The 17,620-nt window shown below is 35.7% G+C and overlaps 1 protein-coding gene across 2 annotated transcripts in view; it reads right to left on the bottom strand.

Moving 5' to 3' along the window:
* Positions 1–6,297: 6,297 nt before the first annotated feature.
* Positions 6,298–17,620, bottom strand: part of LOC129265984 (thyrostimulin alpha-2 subunit-like) — a 48,070-nt gene continuing 36,747 nt past the window's right edge. The window contains exons 2-5 of one of the 2 annotated variants that reach the window (XR_010294087.1): positions 17,320–17,555; positions 10,973–11,151; positions 7,937–9,751; positions 6,298–6,732 (exon numbers count right to left, since the gene is read on the bottom strand). Coding sequence is in view for 1 of the 2 variants with exons in the window: in XM_054903878.2 (XP_054759853.1) it covers positions 9,650–9,751; positions 10,973–11,151; positions 17,320–17,431 (393 nt within the window). In the remaining variant the exon portion in view is untranslated. Of the gene's footprint in view, positions 9,752–10,972; positions 11,152–17,319; positions 17,556–17,620 lie in introns of both variants that reach the window. The other variant, XM_054903878.2, reaches the window with a different exon arrangement.

Genomic DNA, 17,620 nt, shown 5'->3' with positions numbered 1-17,620 from the left:
GAATATGAAAAAATAAAACAACATATATACCATATCAAATTTCTGTTCCAACATGCATATTGTATATAATACAGTTATTATATGTTTTGAACAGATAAAGAAAAATCAGACAAACGAAACACTGAAAATTTGATTAAAATCGGACAAGGAATAACAAAGTTATGACTTTTGAAAGATTTGCATTATTTCAGTCAAACAGTTCTGGGCATGTCTTCGTGAATATTCAATGAACAAACTGATGATGTCATATCCCCATTTGTTCTTTTTTTTATTTTATTCTATGAAATTATTATTTATTCAATTCTCCCCTCAAGAACCAAACAACTTTGATTGACAACTGATTTATTGCATTAGATATTTATTGCTGCAACTTATTTCACTTTAAGGGAGCCTATATCTTTCGCACATGTATGAAAATGAAACAATTATGATTTCATGTAATTACATAAGGAAAAGGAAAGAGGGGATGTGACATCATCAACCTACCTAATGAATATTCATGAAAATGTGCATATAAATGTTTTAAAAAAATCTTGCTAAACTTTAAAATTCAATAAATTCGTTATTTGTTAACAGCGTTTGATGAAATTTTCAGCATTTTGCTTTGTGAATCTTACTCTATTTATTTGGATGTAAAAAATTTGTCAGCCTGGAGAACCCTTTAAACTACTAACATTATACCATAAGAAATTACAGATTATGTTACAAACTAGCTTTCCATGGTTATGCAAAGCGTAATTTTGTGAATATTAATGGTCCCCATTCAAATTGTACATGATATTGCTAGGGGCCTGTGGCAGTCATTTTGAGTTTTCACTACAGCACTTATTATTTACATGTAAATTATACATATATATATATATATATGTATGTATATATAATATATATAAACTCCTCAAAAAAAGTTTGGAAATCTGACTTTGATCTATAATTCCTCCTCGGTTTTAGTAAATATCAATGTGTAATTAAAAGCAACGAATAGAACATTTAATTTTCTTTAAAATTATACCCTACATGATATGACTATGGTTCACATAGAGGTGCAGTGCCTTGAAATGTGGGGCAAGGTCAAAATTCAAAAGTTGCAAAATGACACAGTATTGAAAGTCACTGTTCTTTTTTCCTTGGTGATGAGTGAGTTTCTCATCGTTTTTTTTTTTACTTTGATCGATAATTCCTCATCGGTTTTAGTAAATATCAATGTGTAATTAATATCAATGAAAAGATCATTTAATTTTCATTAAAATAATACCCTACATGATATGATTATCGTTCACATGGAGGTGCAGTGCCTTAAAATGTGGGGCAAGGTCGATATTCAAAAGTTGCAAAATGACACAATATTGAAAGTCACTGTTCTTTTTTCAGTGGTGATGAATGAGTTTCTCAGCGGTTTCTTTTAATTGTTTCCATGCACCTTAACATCAACATTAACGTGGAATCAAACAAACCTCTGCACAAGCAAAAACATAACAAACAAACATGCATGGGTATTTCAAACCACGACTCAAACCATGGTCTCACAGTTCCATCACTACAGAAGCAGGGGCTTGATTTGAATGGATTTTCATCTCTATTGACACAGACAAAAGAATCATGTTCTGTATTGACCCATCATGATTATTTCTGCTCGTTTTGCAGCTTTTCAATTCAGACATCATCCAACACTTTTGATTCCTGCTCTTTTCCTGATGGCATGATCATAATAAGCATGGTATCAACCTAAAGAGAATTAAATGATCTTTTGAATGATGTAAAATTGGGAGTTGGGAGAAATTATTGGCCAAATACAGATTTCCAAACTTTTTTTGAGGGATTTATATATATATATATATATATATATATATATATATATGTGTGTAAAGTTATACATGTACAACAGCTTTTGGCAACTCTTTTTTATTTAAATATTGTAAAGAAATGGATGAAGAGAACAAAGGTAGGCGTAGCTTAAATCAAGGTTCCCCAGAGCTATCTACCCTTTGGAAAAATTGGTGATGCCGAAAAAATGTCTCTGCCGGGAATCGAACCCGGGCCCCCAGCTTTGAACGCCGGTGCCTTAACCACTAGACCACAGAGACGGGTTAGTGGCTAGGGCGACCCCGATCCGATTGACCGTCAGATAGACAGATTCTCGACACCATGCCAATTATAATTTCCTTTGTCGGGTGTAGGTGGGTTTTTGAACAATGATAAGCCGCCATGCCTCAGCTGGATCAAAGCTATTGCTTCGATACAGTACACATATGGGAGAAGAAATACAAATGTGTAAAGTTATACATGTACAACAGCTTTTGGCAACTCTTTTTTATTTAAATATTGTAAAGAAATGGATGAAGAGAACAAAGGTAGGCGTAGCTTAAATCAAGGTTCCCCAGAGCTATCTACCCTTTGGAAAAATTGGTGATGCCGAAAAAATGTCTCTGCCGGGAATCGAACCCAGGCCCCCAGCTTTGAACGCCGGTGCCTTAACCACTAGACCACAGAGACGGGTTAGTGGCTAGGGCTACCTTTGTTCTCTTCATCCATTTCTTTACAATATTTAAATAAAAAAGAGTTGCCAAAAGCTGTTGTACATGTATAACTTCACACACACACACACACACACACACACACACACACATATATATATATATATATATATATATATATATATATATATATATATATATATATATATGTATAATAGTTGTCATTGTTCAAAAACCCACCTTCACCCGACGAAGGAAATTATAATTGGTATAGTGTCGAAAATCCGTCTATCTGACGGTTAATCGGATCGGGGTCGCCCTAGCCACTAACCCGTCTCTGTGGTCTAGTGGTTAAGGCACCGGCAGAGACATTTTTTCGGCATCACCAATTTTTCCAAAGGGTAGATAGCTCTGGGGAACCTTGATTTAAGCTACGCCTACCATTGTTCTCTTCATCCATTTCTTTCACAAAATATTTAAATAAAAGAGTTGCCAAAGTTGTTGTACATGTATAACTTCACACATTTGTATATATATATATAGATCCATGTATATATATATATATATATATATAAAATATATTGTTGGAAATCATGTTACCAGACAGTAGATCACTCATATATCAAACCTATAGGCCCTTTTATAGTCAAGCAAAGCCATTTTTTCTAAAATATTTTCCCTCATTCACAATCTATATGATATTGAAAGGGGCCTATGGCTGACATTATCAATCTCTGAAAACAGTATATATCATATACTTGGCATAAGTAGTTCACTCATACTGTACATCACAATTATATGCATTTTATTGTCAAGAATAGTGTAGATTACAATCACATGCATTTTAGTGCTCACTCTTATTTTTCCGCATTTAGACTGTACATGGATGAGAGTATAGGGGTCTATGGCGGCCATTTTAATTATCAGGAATATAAGAATATCTTCATGAATCATGATTTAAGACAGCATTTCACTCGTACGTTACGATTACAAGCATTTTATGGTAAATTTGTGTGCAGTTTTGTGATATCCATGGGTAATTCACATTCGCATGTTTTGTGGCCATGTTGCATTTTTCAAATTTGCAGAGAATGCTTAGGTTTCGCGTGTAGCATCATTCAGATTTGGAATCAGCACCCTAGAATTGACAAAAAACCATAAAAAACATTGTATCGAAAAACAAGGTTTGCTCCATTTTCTATTGCCCGTATTCTAAAGTCGGGTTTAACTTAAACTCAGGTTTAAAGTTGTGGTTTAACTATGGAAAGCCAATTGTTACATAAATCATTAACAGTAGAGATATCATATTTCAGCTCATTTGGCTCTCAAATCATTCATAATTGTCTAGGAAGTATAAATAGTTGATTGTCTTCACCGTTGATCAATCAGGAAAGAGCACAGTAAAAACAAGAAATGAACCAATTAATGAAAATTTTAACACTTTTGGCTTCCCATAATTTTAGCACATAGTTAGACCATGGTCTAAGTTAAACCTGACTTCAGAATACGGGCCTATGGGTCCTAGCCTGAATTATGAAGCCTTCTCTAAACAAAGGGGCAATATATATGTTTATTTTAAATTTTCTCTTATGGAAGGAGACATTCAAGAGGCAATCATTATATATTTATTCTATTCATATAAAAAATTATTAAATTCAGCTCATACCTTCAACTTGAAGCAGAAACATGATCGAAATGTCACACGATATCATATTTTCTCCATTTATCAAATGGAAGTATCCGTTTCGACAGGGAGGGAGAATAAGCGGAAGTGTTTACATCAGTCGGATATGTGCGATCTCCCTCAAAGTTTGGGGGTAAGAAAATGCAAAGAATGTGATTTGGGGTTTTGTCATATCTAGCCGTTCGTTAACCTCAGTCAAGAGACTTTGACCATGCGAGTCATACGAGGCATCTGTGTCATGTATGTAGTCTGATAAATGAAAAGTATTTAAAAGCGGAACGAATTTTAGAGCTTCCATATTTTAAGAGCTTATGGATTATTTAATATTGATCCATTATTTTTTCCATACTTTATTCACCACTTTTTTTTAAGTACACGGTCAAAGTTTGTCCCAGGAAGTGGTAGACCTGACTAATTGACTATGTATATTGCTTCAACAAAGTTCGCCTTTTTATCGGTAATTTCATTTTATCACATGTCGGTTTCACGAATTCAACAGCATTATAAAAATATATTACTATTCAACTTTACGACCCATTAACACATATTACAAGTAATTCCCGATGAGCGTTATGTTTTATGCCTACATAATTTTTTTTCTTGATATTCTCGACCAGAGACCGTCATTTTAATTTTAAAACAGAAGAAAGCGAACCCAATCAGCAGGGGCGTCGATCCATTTTTTTTTTCAGATGGGGGGGGGGGGGGGCAAAATCATGAGTCATAAATCAGCATTAGAAAGGCGCTCAATCGCACAAACAAACACACACAACCTCACATACACACTCACACAACATCCACCCACCCACACACATATCAAATATATATATATAATAGATTTTGTACTGTAATAAAGATATAAAAACTAAATTCTATGTTGTGTTTGGTTAATTTGCTGAATACAATTTGTTTTGCACTTACGGAATTATGGTGGGGGGGGGGGGCAAAACGATATGTTTGGTGACTTTGGTCCCAATATTTTCATTGGCTGGGCGATCGCCCCCCTCCCAGGATCAACGCCTGCGCCTATCACTTTGCATGTCTACCCCTATTTCTAATGAATAGAAATACCGCAAATAAACTACCACAATCCAATTCTATTGTCGCAGTACATTAAATGTTCAATTTTGCTCTTTCAAACTGTCAAAGACTTGTAGAAGTAACCGCGGGGGAATACTTCAACACATGTGTGAGTTCTTCCGAAATGGAAACAGTCCTTACTGACAGTGGACAGTGTCATTTCATGAAATATCTCGTGAAGCATATTTTGATGTTTTTTTTCTCAAAAGCCTCTAATCCAAGAGAAGCTTTTTATAAACAACTTATTCTTAAATAATGTCTCTTTTTCCTGTCAGGACGGTCTTATTATATTTACGTCGTACACACAATAGATGGTCATATAAGGGACATCGATTGATTGAGTTCCGTACTCTATCCGCTATTACAATCATTAACTATCGTCTACACATAAAGCCATCATCGTCATTATCTCCCTTTCCCGCTGAACACTCCTGGTACCTGAAATAGAATTGCAACTCTTGATGCTTTATCTTGGATGCCCTAAACATAACTCCTCACGCACTAAACGTCTCAACCAGGCTACACTTGAGCCATCAACAGTCCTCAGAGACACTCTTCGTGGCTCCAGGATACTAGCAGTTGTGTACAATACCCTCTATTACCACAAATTGAATTTACGCATTATCCTTTTATGGAAACCGTGTAGACATTTTCCAAAGACGTCTTGTCATCACAAGTCCCCGAGTAAAATCATTGATGTTTGTTGGTCAAGACTCAACATATTATGTTACACGATGGCCAAAATGTTGTAATTTTGTGCATTTCGGTGAAATTCAAGGACGAGTGGCTAATCAATATAATCAATAAACCAATGCAATTATATTTTGTTTACGACTTTTCGATAGAAAATATGCATATGAAATTGAGAAAGTCGTAATAACTCGTAGCACCAATGAATTGACTGATTTCCTTTCTTATTGATATCTTTTAATTTTTTTATTTTGCTGCATTCTTGGTATATACTTTTGAATATGCATATATTGCTGTACTTGATTTTTGTGTATAGATGCAGTTAACAACATCTTCGTACACATTAAACAAAAGACAGTAAAACACAAAATATTCACGATGCAATTTTATTGGTAGCATTATTGTACAGTCCTTGATTATTTTTTTTGCACTTGATAAATGTTGCTGTAAGATGAAGAAGTAGTTCATCAGAAACTTAGAGTGTGTCATATGATAAATATTTGACACAATAGTGTACAGTATATACAGACTGAGAAGCATGATAGGTACCCTATACAGTGCGTAAAAAAGGATAGCCAATTTTTTAGGTCTAAAATTAGAGAATATTTACTATAACAATTAACATTTTCCGACAAAATATGAAAGTACCGCCAATTTGACTTTCATCGAAACCTTACTTGAAACCGCACGTGGATTAGGTAATTAACGTCGAAGAAAGCAGATAGGAATTCCATTTCTCTTCATCTTTGGGCATGTGAACGGACTGTAACACCGGGTGTGTGTTTAATAAAGCTGTTTGTAAAGCCCCTTTCACAATTGACGTACGACCTGTTTACGACCACCTGCAACAGTTTTTTCTTGTTGTTGCACGATCGATCCCTTGGTGTCTTGCGAGCACTCGCAGTCGTTGTAGACGATCGCACAAACTCGAGGTGGTCGGAGGTGATCGTGACTGGTCGCATCTGAAATTTGAACATGTTCAAAATCCAAACGCGATCAAATACGATTGATTCACTCGCAACAGGTCGTACCATCGGTCGGGCGATCATCGTGTGAGTGTTGTTCAACGTTGCACGACTTGGTGCGAGAGGTGACACAACTAAGTATAGTCGCATTTAGTCGACTGGAGGTCGTACAACACTTACAGACCTACAGAAACCAGTCTTGCGACTGGGTGCGATAATATGAGACTGTTGCAAGACCGATCGAAATTACGGCTTACTACATTCCAATATCGTTGCATTAGCATGTATGCGACCGTTCAGCCCCTTTCACAATTGACGTCCGACCAGTTTACGACCGCCTGCAACAGTTTTTTCTTGTTGTTGCACGATCGATCTCTTGGTGTCTTGCGAGCACTCGCAGTCGTTGTAGACGGTCGCACGAACTCGAGGTGGTCGTGACTGGTCGCATCTGAACTTTGAACATGTTCAAAATCCGAACACGATCAAATACGATCGATTCACTCGCATCAGGCCGTACCCGGGGTCGTACCATCGGTCGGGCGACCATCGTGCGAGTGTTGTTCAACGTTGTACGACTTGGTGCGAGAGGTGGCACAACTAAGTAGTCGCATTTACTTGACTGGAGGTCGTGCAACGCTTGCACATGTGCAAGCGACCTACATGTACAGAGACCTGTCTTGCGACTGGTTGCGATAATAATATGGGCCATAAGACTGTTGCAAGACCGATCGCAACGGCTTACAACATTGCACTACCGTTTCATTCGCATGTATGCGACCGTTCCACTCACAATCCCTCGTGCAACACTCGCATGTGATCGCACGAGCACAATAAGAGCATATGCAACTTACTCGTGCAACGGGGTTTACTGGTTGTATTTGTTGTACGACAGCTGTTGCAACTGTGAAAGCCTCTGTGCGATCTTATGAGATGACTAGCGATTGATGCCTGTTGCAGCCTGTCGCACGACCAAAAGGTCGCAAATGGTCGTACGTCAATTGTGAAAGGGGCTTTAGTTACGAACGATTTTACGAACGGCTGTTTGCCCTTTTTTATGAACTAAATCAACGCCGATGGAAATCTGGTGTGTATTAATTACCATTAAAAAGAATCACCAGTCGTTCTTAAAGATGCTTTTTAACTTACGAACAGCTTCATGAAACATTCACCTGGGCGATTTAGCAATCGTACGACGACATACTTATGGCAATCCGATTAAACATTTAATCCCATAGATGTAAAACCGTCATTTCAACAAAATCGAATCCTGTTGACAATCAACAAATAGTATTAAATTGTAAAACCACTTGCTATTAAAATAGTAGGTCGATGTACGCTTGCGAAGCCGTTTAGATCTAACAAACGCGTTATGATCAATATGGGACCCGCGGATGGCACCCTTCACTGATGCCCCTCCTGAGTGATATCTTTGTAAACCGACATTATTTTTTCCCTTGTGTATGCTATACGAATAAGTGCAATGCTGACAAAGTTGATTTTCTTGACTTACTTCTTGCTTTTTATTAACTTCTCCCATTTTTGCAAACCCGTCAAAATCTGTACCTGTTGTCTTCCAGATTAATCAACCCAATCATGCATGGTGCAGGTAGTACGAGTAGGTACCAATATAAGGATGGCGAATTACTCTTTCATATTACGGGAAATTTAAATTGAGTTATTCAGTAATCTCAATCAGCCATCTAGATTTGAATTCTTGAATTACACTTTTTATACGCCCTGTATAGTCAGAATTCAATTCGATGATGAAAAACCAGCAGACTGGAATAATTTCAGAAAAGTCGTGCATCTGGACTACAATTTATATGCTATTCTAATTATCTGCAGTAAAATATATACCTCGTATTATATTACTATGTGAAATATTTCTCGCCCCCAGCTCCTACAAAGAAACAAGCAAACAGAAACCTTTTTTCATATGCGTATAGACAAAGTGTCGCCACAAATTTGCTAGTGTTAGGAAATCTCAAATATAATCAAATTTGATTTCTCTATCCCTTTGGGTAGCGTAATATGTATATATACAATGTACAGTACAAAACTACATGTATAATACATTGATGAAATTAAAACTATATGTTCAGCTAAACTGCAACTTTGTAGAATGCTAGTTCCGAATTATCTCACTAACTACAAAATTATTCTAATTATTCGGTAAAAATTGTCATAAAGGTAAAAGTTTGCAATAAAAGGTAAGAGTTTGCAATGAAATGAATAGAAATCAGTGGTATGAGTAAAAATGAATGTCTAAAACGAATTATGGATGCTATTTTTGTTTGAAATATTGAATCAGAAAGAAAAGTACCATGCATTCCATAAAAATGTGAACTAATCTTCTTTTTGTTCCAGACTTGTTACTGCCATTATCGTATGTACGATCTATCAGTATTTATATGTCTCGTTGAAAATATTAATGGATAGAATGAAAACAAATCTTTACATATTAATAAATAGGCAGTGTGACACTAATGCATTTTTGTCAATAGATAACATATATTTAAGTACTGATACTTTCATTAATGCGATATAAGCACATACATACAAAAAAAAAACATTTACATGATGACGTTCTGTAGTTTCTTAATCCCCAATGAAATTCTACAAATTGAATTTCTGGTGAAAATTGGTTCAAATTACCTTTGAAAAAAAAAGCTTATTGAATATGGGGTATTTTGTTGACAATTTGTGAAATATGACATAAAAGAAAATAAAATAAATTGGTCTGCTCTACATTATGGTCATCAATCGTTCTCTATGTTACATAAACTGCATTCGCAACTTGCCGCCGAACGAAACGTGACTCGTTTTCTGATGTTGTTTTCACATTCTAAAAGTACGTGTACCTGTAGAAAGAAAACAAAAAGATAAAAGAAAAAAAAAACTAATCAAATATACGGTGCACTCATAGATGGACGATTTGAGATGTTTTCGTCTTACCAAGAATGAATTGGTAGCTTTCCTCAGATGGAAATATACGAAATATATCCCATTTCTCTAACATGTATCCATAGTTACTTTATACTATTATTTGAATTGTACTGGTATAATGTTAGGCCCGTCCCTGTATATGTTTATTCGACCCAAATAAATAGGGGTCATGCGGTGACAGCTAACATTCCTTTGGGACATTAGTCGTCAAATTATTGGTTGAATTCACAGGATATACTTCATACATATCTATATATATATATATATATACAGACACATATATATTCTAAGAATGCAAAACTTAAAATGCATGCAGTAGAACATAAATATTTATACCTGCTGGATGGGAAATGGGTCTACTCCAAAACTAATTATGATATATATATTTCGAGTTAGCATTATTTCTATGCTTCCATTTCACTTAACGGGGCAATCCAACTTTGTCCGCTCATGGATTTAATCACCTAACATGCGATAAAAGGCTCATACATTTCTAATAGCATGTTTTCGGAATCGCGACGGGGTCAGATTACAGAACATTGAAAATATATTGACAATGCCCGTCAAGTCACAATTAAACAGCCGAGAGTTCTTTGTCGAAAATTGGTGAACCGGGACAGTTGATCGTCGTAAGATTCTGAGCTATAGTTTGTATCTAGTAGAGGACGAAAATTCTGTTTTGATTCACCGATTTTCGACAAAGACTGCTTTGTCATGAAGGGTTTTTGACAATAGATTATCGATGTTGCAGAAACGTGTACGATATAATATGTCTGATGTAATATTGAATTTGCAGATAAAAACTTTATTTTCTGAGGAAATGGCTTTTTAAAACTAATAAACATGATTTTAATGATAATTTTTGGTCCATGGATAAAGTCACCAATTGGGCTTTGAAAATTTAGTTTTCATTTGAAGTTTGTAGGAAATTCTACGTTCAAATGGCCCAAACCGTGGTAAGTATTAATTTCACAAGAAAATAATTAAAATTACACCGTGGGTTAAAACGGGGCAGCACAGAACTCTCGCTTAAAATATAACATAATAAATAACTCAAAGTATGCAATTCTACATGTATGACTTCTCGTAAATCAAAGAAAAAAAGGTTTATCGAGTTGGTTCTAAATGAGACTCACATCATGTGTATCTTTAATGGCACAACACCTGCCGTATGTGGTAAACTTTTGTCTTCCATGACTGGCTACTAAAGTGGCCCATCCGCTTGTGTAGGAGTAAGAGTTACAGAATCCTCTGCATGCATTCATGGCTACCATCTCCACATAACATCCGGGTATCTTCACCTTTTGTGTAAATCCTGTATTGAAAGATAACAATTATACATATTGATATATAAAACGCCGTTTGTTTGTTATTCAGTATTTCAATATGTAAAATATTTTTGAATTTTGATTTAGGGACTATACATATTGATATATAAAACGCCGTTTGTTGTTATTCAGTATTTCAATATGTAGAACATTGTTTAATTTTGATTTAGAGATTTTTTTTGTAAAAAAGCATCTACCGATACTTACAAAATACTGGCGTTGGTGGGACGTATGACATTAGATTAGTTTTGTCACGCGTAAAAACAAAGAAACGTAATTGAAACGTCTTTATATACTCATTTATGAAAATACACGTAATATAATATTTGTCACACGTTCAGGATTAAAATTACATTTAAATAAACTCAAAGAATGATGTAACCGGATACTTTGAGAGATTTATTAGATGATATTCTGTGTGGATAGTTACAGGTTATTATTATATGATTATGAAAATTATAAAATAATTTAGTAATATGAAAATGGTGATTTGGGGGAAGGGATATTCTTTCTAAGACTAGGTCAAATAAAAGAAACATGGAGTTGATATCTGTATAAAATAATATAGACAAAAAATAAAAAAATAAAAAAATATATAAGATATAAAAATATGTACGCTTTCAGACCGGTCATCTTCTTCATGCACCAGTTTGAAAAGAAAATAACATTATTTTTTAAATATCCTCATGATGTAAAAGTTATATCTATAAAAGCCTCAAGATGATCACAGAGAATCGAATTCTTTCGATATATTTCACTCTCCATACTATGCTCAGGTACAATATTTTGACATTTGAACAATTAGAGATCTACATGTATAATTGCATTCATCATGCACCACGTCCTGAACGTTAATAGTATTTTAAGATAAACAACAGTTTGGTCATTACCCCCGACATTCCCCTCGGAAACGGGTCAGCTAGGAGCAATAATTTAGTCATTTACTCTCATGTCCTCATATTGATGTAGGAATAGGTATTCCTTAAGCAGCATAAGGTCATTACTTTTATTCAAACTTCTGAGGGATCAAACCCTTTTCTGTTTGTTGCTTCACTTTAAATTCTTCACAATGCATTACAGTTCTGTGTGTCTGCTAAGGGGCAACCGTTTATTTGCTACACCAATATGTTTTTCAAACGTTATCAATGGCATGAATTACCTTGAATTAGCTAGGATTATAATTGTTGTGATTAATATGACATAAACGATCCTGCGTAAGTTTCATTTGTGCCACATCTATTATGATTAAGGTATAGTGCAGTCATTTTGGAAAGCAAAGTGAACCTGCATGCGTGGGTAAAATGTATAAGCTTTAGCTCTTAGTGATGATATATTTTCTTGTTTTCAAACAAATACCGTTTCGAATTTCATGAGAAATAATTTCGAGACATGCAAAAAATCTCATTATTTACAATTTACGATCACAGTGAATTAATCAAGATGGATATCAATATTGAATCTTTGCTCCGATACAGTAAACAAATGTCAGTCAAAGCACTGTTCAGTCAATTATGAACATGATAAACCATGACAAAATTGCGAAAACATCATCGTTCTAGGATGACAGTCTACCGAAAGAAATGTCTTGGGCTTATCACTTAAGACAATAAGACATCACGGATAAGCGAAATGAAGGTAAGATGTAAACATAAACAAGTATTTTACAATGACATCTATGTCATGCAATGTTGATGAGGGGTGAGAAAAACGAAATGACATGTTGTTGGGAGGCGGATGTTCATGGGTGAATGATATTTAACATGTCAGGGGATATCAAATATAATATGAAGGAAAAAACACAGTGTCGTGTTTGTTCTACTCTCACTGAAATATTGACCCGTTTTGAAAGGAAGTTTGACGGATCGTAACTTCCTCTGTGGATTCAGATATATCAATCATAATGCCAATAATTGTTTTACAGGTGCGAAATCTCCAGTATACGATATCCGGCAGCAAGTAACATTGACTTTCTATAATGTTGAAGATTATTGTTTAAGGCTTTTTCTTCGTTGAATTTGTCGGATTCAACACACAGTAGAATCTAACCAGGGGTACTAACAAATAGAAACTATGCAATTCAGTTTTATAGAAATAAACTTCTTTATTATGTTTTGAAACATTTAAACCATTTAGCAACACAATTGGATTGACGTTTTATCTAAACATTTTGAACTGCATATCCATATAATATACGGCAACAGTGCATTTAATAAATTTTGTTTTTATATCTCTAACCAACCCTTCGTGCAGAATCTTAGTATTGATATCTTGGTGAAGAAGTAATTTGTTACTCTAGCTGTTTCATTTAATTACAAAACATGTGTTTTCTGGAAATATCTCCGAGAATCTATTTAATAGAATAGAGTGCCTGCATGTGGGATGTTGCAAGAAACTTGCGATCAATAAATTGCAAGTCTATTTTCAGTCCCTAAATCATTGATATGTCTAGTTGTGAATTTATGATTGGTTCCTGGTCTGTTTCTTCCAACAGTGAGTGTAATCTAATTTGCTGCAGATAAAATGGATCTATCAATTGTAAAATTGCAACATAATATTTGCAATTGATTGCAAATATTTTCTCGCAACAGTCCCTAAGTGTGCTTTCTGAAATATATCAGTTTTGGATGAATAACTGACGCGACAGTACTTAAGATTCATTTTGTGCAAGGTCAATGACACTCCAGGTGAGGATTGAGAGTTTGGTGACATTAACTGGATTATAGAGTACGAATAGTATTTCCATCACCAACAAAAAGCACCTTCTTGTAAAAATACTGATATTGTATTCAGATTCTGGAATATTGTTACTGCAATCACACTTTTCAAATTGAATCATCCTAATATGTTGGAAAGTTGCTTCGATTGTCATTTATTTTGTTGTTGTGGAGTTTAATGTCATTTCTGACGCCCCTCACTTTGGAATTCCAACTTCAACTTTCAACTTCTTTTTTTAATATTTCTGTTCAACTTTCAACTTCTTATTCAAATTGCAAGAAATCCGAGCAAGCGAGCGAGAAATATATCAAGTATGCGTTTACTTAGTGATAATTTATTAACGGTTTGTGTACATTAATTCCCTATTATCAGTTTGGAACGCATTCATGGAACCTTCAAACATCCTAGAACATTCCTGGAAATATTTATTTACTGGAATTATCCTTCAAAACTTTAAAACCCCCTGGATCTTCCTAACAACAGGAGATATGAAACTGTACTGTAACGAACATTTCTTCCGACGTAGCTTCATTTATACTAATACTTGTTGAAAAGACAAACCTTTCTGTAAGGACCATGCGTGTTTGAAGTCAAACAGTACGTATTTTAATGGACCCGAAGTATCACTTACAATGGAGTACACTTTCTCTGCAATTGCAAAGATTACTGTCAAGACTAATGACATGAGTAGAAGTGCTATGACATCGGTTTCAGCATAGGCCATTTTTATCAAGCTCGGCAACATTGGATGCTTTAATAGCATTTGCAAATACGAAACATATTCAATGTATGTATTAGGCAACATAAGTATATACAGTACCACCCATCGGAATAATTCCCGGGGTAAAGCAATTACTTGGACGTGATGTTGGAGCCTGCTACGATGGCTCATTTAACCTCTGTAACACACCTATTCCCCGAAACATTAACCTGGGTTAAATATCATTATCATGATTATTGGGAATGCTTTGGCATTTAAGGTTTATATGCTTCTTAAAGAGCTGGGTAGTATGTGTTTCTCGGTATAAGCCTCTTTCTATTTTTCTATCTCTTAAAATGACTTTCCTCCCATTATACGCGTATACATTATGAGTTTGCTTCAGCCCCCCACTTTTTTCCAAAACCATGTACAAAAACGTAAAAATGACCATATGATTGTGATTTTTTGCATGGTCAGCCCCCCCCCCACTTTTGGCTCAGCCCCCCCACTTTGAAAACCGTTCCGCGGCCCCTGGAGAAGGTGCATACATTGTATGCGGGCATGCAAGGATCCGATGACCGGGGTAATGATATATCTGTAAAGCGCTTAGAGACGTCGTTCAGATGTGTTAAGCGCTATATAAATGCGGAATATTATTATTATTATAAATCGCGATACGCGAAGGTCTACTTACTCAACGTTGTAGGGCGCTCTTCCCAAGCGTTTCATTACGCGCTCTATTGAGTGCCCAGTCTTCCATTTGTAGTGTATTTGCCAAAGCGCAGCAATATGTGGTTCCACGCGCGTAAAACATTCCCCATAGACTTGTGTGTTAAAATGGCACTTTTGAAAAATTAATCAAAAATAAACGTGAAATTAGAGGGTCGAATGTTTACTACCATTGGATAAGATATATATCTGACATTCAATTTCTGACCAGGGGTCCGTTGCAGAAAGAGTTGCTTTTAAACGCAAGTCAAAATATCAATCGCAAGTCCCAAATGCGCGCTGTTGATTGGTTGAAAATCAAGTTACGCATTATTTTTGAAGTTGCGTTTGATTGCAACTCTTTCTGCAACGGGCCCCTGAGAAGGGTATCGTAGCCAGCTCATTTTAAAAATAAATCGCCATTTATGAAGATAACTATGATAGGATCAAATTTATCAACTGAAACTGAAACAATTTGGGCAAGGGAAGTTCAGTAGTTACCATTTCTAGAATCAGCGTTTGATTTTGAATTATATTCATACACTTTTGTCAAACAGCAATATCAAAAAAAAAAAAAATCGAATTGGATGTGTCGAACGATTATCTTTAGCCTTTTATCTTTAGAAACGATGTTGCACCACAACCTGTCGTCCCTGCACAAATTGTCGTCTCGTGTTAGAGGTGAATGTTGTGTTTGTGTGTGCGTGGGGTGTGTGTGTGTGAACGTGTGTATATGTGTGTATTATTATTTATTACTGTTATCATTTTTTTTTTTTTTGGGGGGGGGTTATATCCACTTGGTCTAGCAGTAGCAGTTGGTCAAATTCTCTGATCGTCTAATACCACACGAGCTTAACCCATTTGCTCCAGTAACAGTTTGGTCTAATTACCACTTGGTCTAATGTATAGGACTTGGTCGAATATAATTGATGGGTCAAACAGCCAAATGGTCTAATCTCCTTTTCGTCTAAATTCCAAATAAATATTTCCAGTATGTTACAGGAATTGACCAGGTAGTGTTAGACCAAATAAATATTAGACCATATGAAAATTAGACGGAATAGTAAATAGGCAAAAGGTAAAACTGGTTGTAGACGAAATGGAATTAGGCCATGTATAGGATAAGGCTAAACGGCCATTAGTAAAATCGGGTTAAGACCAACTGGCAATTTACCTTTGGGGAGGCTAATTTAGAGAATAGCAGCTGAGCCCGTTAAAAATCGGTTTTTATCCACTTGGTCTAACAACGGTTGGATTAATTCTTCATTTGTCTAATAACACATGGGCTTAAACCATTTGGTCTACTAATTGGTCTAATTTGCAATTGGTCTAATATATAGGCCTGCTTGGTCAAATTCTCATTTGGTCTAGTCTAATGACCAATTCGTTTAATAGCCAAATGGTCTAATTGCATTTGCAACTCTACATGACCTGTGTTGTTCGTTTGTTAAGTGTTAAGTGAAATGGGGCGACAATATGTGGTGTCCCCTCCTCCACAAATTGTCGCCTAAATGAGGCGACAATTTGTGCACGGTTGACAATTTTGCACATATTGTCGCGGGGTGACAATTTTTGCAGGGGCGACAATTTGTGGTGCAACATACGACGCACCTAAGTGGCAGGGATAGGATTTTAATCGTATAATTCCATCTATAATATTGGAATTTGCTAGTCAAAATTAGGAAAATACTAATTTAAAAATATTCGTTTTATTTCATTTTTTATAATTCCTTTTGAATATGTTTTTTACAAGTTTTTCGGCCACCATGATAAATTATCTTGATATCTGCTCTCATGTAAACAAATTTCTAAAACTGGAAATAGAAACAAAAAACACGGGTAAATTAGTCTTACATCATGAAAGGGTGAAAGAGGGGCGGGTAAAGCATGTCGAAGAAGTTTTTATGTCTTTTGCGGAAATGTTGGTTTTTGTCTGTTCAAGTTAACTGGAGTGCAAGGCATATTTACTTTTTGATCACATTGACCTTTCTCTCCCACATGAGTACGACCCTTATTGTTTACATGGCCTTACCAACAAGATGGCAGCCAGGGCGTTGCCAGGGCTGAAGTGGCTGTCTTGCTGTGGCTAGGGCGATAGCTGTCACGAGAAAAGCTGCGTAGACCACTAACACTTCAGACTTCATCACGGTATCATCGATGGGGGAGACTGACACGTCCGCTCTAACTTCCAGCAATCCCAACGTGTTCACCTAGTCCTAGGGGACAAACTCTCCCTAGTACATCGAACCAGAGTGTGCTTGACGACGTCTGCTGGGAATAGAGTAATGTACATGAAAATAGAGAGGGAGAGAGAGAACGAAAGAGAGAAAGAG

Source organism: Lytechinus pictus, chromosome 7 (genome assembly GCF_037042905.1).
Source record: "Lytechinus pictus isolate F3 Inbred chromosome 7, Lp3.0, whole genome shotgun sequence".
Lineage (NCBI taxonomy): Eukaryota > Metazoa > Echinodermata > Echinoidea > Temnopleuroida > Toxopneustidae > Lytechinus > Lytechinus pictus.
The sequence above is the reverse complement of the archived record's forward strand: the minus strand, read 5'-3'. Positions and strand labels throughout refer to the sequence as shown.